At 18.7% G+C, this 6,064-nt stretch overlaps 1 protein-coding gene and 1 non-coding gene across 2 annotated transcripts; one reads left to right on the forward strand and one right to left on the reverse strand.

Moving 5' to 3' along the window:
- Positions 1–461: 461 nt before the first annotated feature.
- Positions 462–5,185, forward strand: PRSY57_1423100 (vacuolar protein sorting-associated protein 3, putative; the record flags this gene model as incomplete). Its single annotated transcript, XM_012909842.2, has 3 exons — positions 462–3,517; positions 3,723–4,937; positions 5,083–5,185. 3 exons carry the CDS (start codon positions 462–464, stop codon positions 5,183–5,185), a joined length of 4,374 nt encoding a protein of 1,457 aa, XP_012765296.2.
- Positions 5,186–5,656: 471 nt separating this feature from the next.
- On the reverse strand, positions 5,657–5,742 carry PRSY57_1423200. Its single transcript, XR_002204093.1, has one exon. It is a non-coding gene; the product is annotated as a small nucleolar RNA snoR23 (small nucleolar RNA).
- Positions 5,743–6,064: the final 322 nt, after the last annotated feature.

Below are 6,064 nucleotides of genomic sequence, written 5' to 3' on the forward strand. Positions count from 1 at the left end.
GTAATTTTTTTTTTGTGCATATATAAAATTTATTTAAGAATCTTCATATTATTTTATAATACGCTAAGAAAAAAAAAAAAAAAAAAAATGAAATAATCCATAAAAATAATACTATATGAAACCAATTTTTTTTTTTTTTTTTTTTTTTTTTTTTAATATATTTTTTTTTTTTTTTTTTTTTTTTTTTTTTTTTTTTTTTTTATATAAGGGAAAATTTTTTTTAAAAAATTAAAAAAAAAAAAAAAAAAAAAAAAAAAAAAAAAAAAAAAATATATATATATATAATATATATATATAGAAATATTGTAACTAGGATATCAAAAATCTGTTCATAATTAACGTTTTGATATTATATATATAATATAATATTTATAATTTCTTATATTTCAGTTTATTTATTTATCTATATATATATATATATATATATTTTTTTTTTTTTTTTATTTTATTTTTTTTTTTTGATGGACCTGTTTAAAAGAGAAAGCGTAAACTTGAATTTAAATTATGAGATAACATTTTCGTGTTGTATAAAAGATATTTTATATGTTGGAAGTAAGGAGGGGATACTATATGAATACAAACTAATAAAAGAAGACCCCAGATGTGATGATATTAAGAATGAATATATAAAAAATGAAAGGTCACATAATTACAGGAACTCATCAGATTTAAACAACTTGAAGGGTTCCCTACAAGTAAAACTTGTAGGAAGTCATTTAATAAAAAAGAACAAAATAATTAATAATATAATAATTGTAGAAGAGAAAGAGAATATATTTCTAATGTTAATTTTAGTTGATGATATATTATATTATGGGAAAAATAATAACTTGGAGGTTTTAAATGTAATATATAAAAATGTTTTATTATATACAATACATGAAAATAACATTAATGAATTGTTAATATATACAAAGAAGAAGAAGTTATATATTTATAAATATGAAAATGGATTATATAAATATTTCAAAGAAATAACTAATCCTTTAAATGATTTTATTTCTTGTTTAGTGTGGATTAATGATTCCTTATTTTTGACCATGAATAAAGAATATTATTTTTTAAATATTAAAAATAATCAAAAAATATTATTATATAGTCATGAATATGAACAGACATATAAAAAGATTACTTTAATTAATATGAATGAAATATTTATTGTATGTGATTTGAACATTGGTGTTTTTTATGATGTAGATACTTCTATGCCTTCTAGAAAAAATACTATAATATTAAGTCCGAATATAAAACAAATAATATCCTTTCGTTTTTTTTTATTTTGTCTTAATTTTAAGGGTATTATAAATATATATAATATAAAAAACCAACAACCTATACAAGAAATCACGTTAAATTATATACCCGATATTGTTATTAATTATACAAATATAACAAAATACTCTACTGTTTTATCCTTATTTAATGATGATCAAGATAATGCAGAAACTATATTATCTAACCAAAAAAATAAAAATAAATGGACATCTTCAGATATAGGTATCAAATTGTATGACGAAAAAATAAAAAAAAATAGGAATTTGTTAAAAATGGAAGATGAAGGAATCTTATCTAAATCGACTATGGAAAATGACTTTTTATATGATTTATCACCAAACGGTATATATGATGATAATAATAATAATAATAATATATTATTTAATAAATATTTATATGAGAAGAATCAAATGTTAACAAAAAAAAATATGAACATATATAATTCAGTATATAATAATATATATTTTATTAATAAAGATTGTTTACAAATTCTTACTTGTCTAGAAATATACCAATATTTGCCACAATGTATAGAACAAGGAAATATAAAAAAAGGTTTTGTATTAATAGATAATTTTGTATGTGAAAATAAAAAAGAAAAATATGATATTTTTTGTGAATATAATAAAGCATGTGCATATTATTTTTTTAAAAATTTAAATTTTTCCATATCTTTTATATTTATTCAAAAAGTAAATATTAATATATTCTTTCTTTTATTTTTTTGGATTGATTACTTACCTTCATCTCATAAAAACATTTTACAAAACATGATAGAGAATAAAGTTATTGAAGAAAATATTAATAAACAATTTAAATGTTTTCTTCCTTTCCCATGTAGTATTAAAGAATTAATAGATAGGAATTATGAAAACTATTTAAAACATAAGCCAGACTATTATATATCTGATTACATGTTCGATGATTTTTATAATGATGATGATAATAAAAACTCTCTTATCTATTCATCTCCACAAAGAGATACCGAAATAAAAAAACACCTTTTACACACAGCCAACAAATGTCTAGTAAATTTTCTATTAATAAAAAGAGATTATTTTTTACAAAATAAAGACATGTATAAATTATCCTATAAAAAGGAAAATGATAATTCAAACCATGTTAATGATAATATATATATAATAGAAGAATTAATAGATAATTTATTAATTAAATTATTAACTATAAATAATTATAATAAACAATTTTTTCATTTTATTATGCAAACAAGCAAATTACATGTTGATCTAGAAGAGTGTGTGCAATTCTTAAAAAAAGAGGGGAAATTTGTGGAAATTATTTTTTTATATATAAGACTTGGATACTTTGAAGAAGCCATTGAGATATGTTCTTATTTTTTTCATTATTATAATGAAAAGTATAATGTTATTCAATCGACAGGAGATATTAGTGTATATAAATATGAAATAGGGCAACAAGGCAATAATAAAAAAAAAAAACAAAGTGGAGATGATAATAATAATGATAAATATAATGATAAATATAATGATAAATATAATGATAAATATAGTGATAAATGTAGTGATAAATATAATGATAAATATAATGATAAATGTAGTGATAACAATTTTTACAATGATGTACATAAAAAGGTGGAACAAAATAATCAATACAGCTTTTTTAATATAAAAGAACTTAATGAAGAAAAATATTTTAAGTGGATTAAAATATTTGAGAACGAAAATGCACAAAAAAATAATGTGTCAGATAAAGAAAATAATAATTTTCAATATTCATTAGAAAAAATATATAATATTCTTATTATATTAAATGATCATATACATTTATTAAATGTTCATGAAGAAAAAATAAAGAAATTATTTGAATATGCATTTCCATTTTTAATAAAATATAATGAACATTTCTTTTTCCATTTTTTAAAAAAAAAAAATATTTTAATTTCTCCTGAAGAAATTATAACCATTTTTAAAAAAATCATAAACATAGATAAGAAAAATGATAAAATTAAATATTATTTACAAAAATACATAATACATTATTTAAAACACGATAAATATAATAAAAATATTAATACAACATTAATAGAGTTATATATTAACAATGTACAAACGAAAAATAATAAAACACCTTTTCAAAAAAAATTAATAACCTTTATGTTATATGAGTATCCTATACATATAAATTATCTTACTGGACTTATAAAGAATACATCATTTTATTTCTTCAAGGTCCTCTTATATGCAAAACTACACCGTCACTAGTAAGGACACAAATATAAAAAATCTATACACATAAATATAAATGGGAATATAAATATAAATGTAAATATATATATAAATATGTATATGTATATATAATTACTTATATATATATTAATATATAATACATATTAATACATATTAATACATATTAATACATGTTAATACATATGCATATTTTCTTTTTGTTGTCTCTTTTCTCTTTAGCGAAAGTCTTCAAATCCTTGCTGACCAAAACTTGAGGGTGTGCGAAAAATACTGCCTTTACTATAACTTCATATTAAAAAAAGAAGTCTCTAAAATTAAAGAAGAGAAGTACCAAGAATTATACAAGGGGATTTATAATAATGATAAAAATATATATTATAATATATTCCAAAAGTTTATAGATCGTCAAATAAATTCCGCAGAAAAAAAAAATTGGAACAAAACAAAGAATAAAACCAAAAACACACGATTTATTAAATATATCTTGAATGAATATCACAAATATATATATTTTAGCATGAACAAAAATATACCCTCAAAATTTTTATTCCAGAAAAAAAATGAAACATTGAACAAAGCGTATGTACAAGAAATGGACCAAAGAAATATAATAAAAAAAAACAAAAAAATTGCTCAAGAAAATAAAAACATGCTAGAACAAAATGAATATGATTATATGTTACATATGATTAAGGATCACCAACAAGACGAAGAAGCGGATAATGAAAATGACCAACTTGATGATGATATTTTAAATTACTATGAAACGTGTTCGAATGAATCAGATGAATGTTATGCGAGTGACACTATATGTGACGCTACAACTACAAGTCATGATAATAAAAGTGATATTACTACAAGTGATGATAATAAAAGTGATATTACTACAAGTGATGATAATAAAAGTGATATTAATACAAGTGATAATATTACAAGTGATATTACTACAAGCAGTAATAATAAAAATAGAAGGAAGAAAACAAAAAAAATTATAAAAACAAGCGCCCAAGATAAATTATTAAAAGGGAAACATCGAAATAAAGACCCAGATCCATTAGCTCATTTTCGTGTGTATAATAAATGTAAACAAAATACAGGAGGGCTATTTTTTTTACTTATTAAAGTATATCTACATAAATATTATAATGAAGAAATTAATTTAATGAAAAAAGAACAATATAAAAATAATATTCTCTATATATTAAAGAAATATGCAAATCATAACGATTTAGATAATATATATATTTATAATATAATACCAAAATGTTGGAATATATCTGAAATATCACAATTTCTTAATTTTAATTTAAAAAAAAAAAGGAATACACACATGAATCTACAAATATATCATAGTTTAATTAAGAGTAATTATTTGAATGTCTCCTACGAAAAAATTAAAAAAAACGAACAAAAAATAATCATAAAGGATAAAATGTAAAAAATATATCTAAAATGAATACATTTCACTCGTTTTTATATTTTACCAAATAGGGATTTGTACATATATATATTATATATATATATATATATATATATATATATATTTTCATTTTATTTTATTTATTTTTTTTTTTTATAGATTTTGTAAGGTGTGTAACAATCCCATTTTAGAAAAAAGTTTTGCTTTTTTCTCGGAGAACATTACGGTTCATATACATTGCATTGAGAAATACGATGAGTAGAATTAATCACATCACCGAAAAATTTAATATATATAAATATATAAATATATTAATATATATATGATTATATATATATATATATATATATATTCATTTTATTTTTTTGTTCATCTTTTTTAATGTTACGTACACATAAATAATAATTACCTAACATGACTTGTCATTATTTATATATATGTAAATATTATTTCATTACATTCTTGTTTTTGTAATTTATATATATAAATATATACTTTAAAAACTTAACACCATTTTATTATTTATTTTTATAAAATAATAAAAATGACGTCCGTAATAATCAACATAAGGAAGAAAATAATTTTAAATTATAAATATATCACCTTCAGTTCTTATTTTGCCCTTTAAATAATATATTTAAATCAATACAATATATACATATATATATATATATATATATATAATATATTATACGTATGCATATTTTCTTTTCTTTTTCTTTTTCTTTTTCTTTTTGTATCAGATATAAAATTTATCTTCACTTCAAAAGATGCAGAAGAACGAAAGTTAAATAATTTTTTTTTATTCATCATATACAAAAAAAAAAAAGAAAAAAAAAAAAAGACAAAAAGAAAAGAAATATAAAACATTAAAATGCTTATTATTTTTCTTCTTCTTTTTATCTATAACCATATATTAATTGTATAAAATATTTATTCATGTTTTAAGAAAATTAAACCCTACATATCAATCATCATATATATAAATATAATCATATATATGTTTATACATATATATATATATATATATATATATATATATATATCTATATCTATATCTATATTTATATTTATATAAGGGGTTATAAAATATGATATGGAATGATATTTATATTTTTTTTTTTTTTTTTTTTTTTTTTTT

Source organism: Plasmodium reichenowi, chromosome 14, assembly GCF_001601855.1.
Source record: "Plasmodium reichenowi strain SY57 chromosome 14, whole genome shotgun sequence".
NCBI lineage: Eukaryota > Apicomplexa > Aconoidasida > Haemosporida > Plasmodiidae > Plasmodium > Plasmodium reichenowi.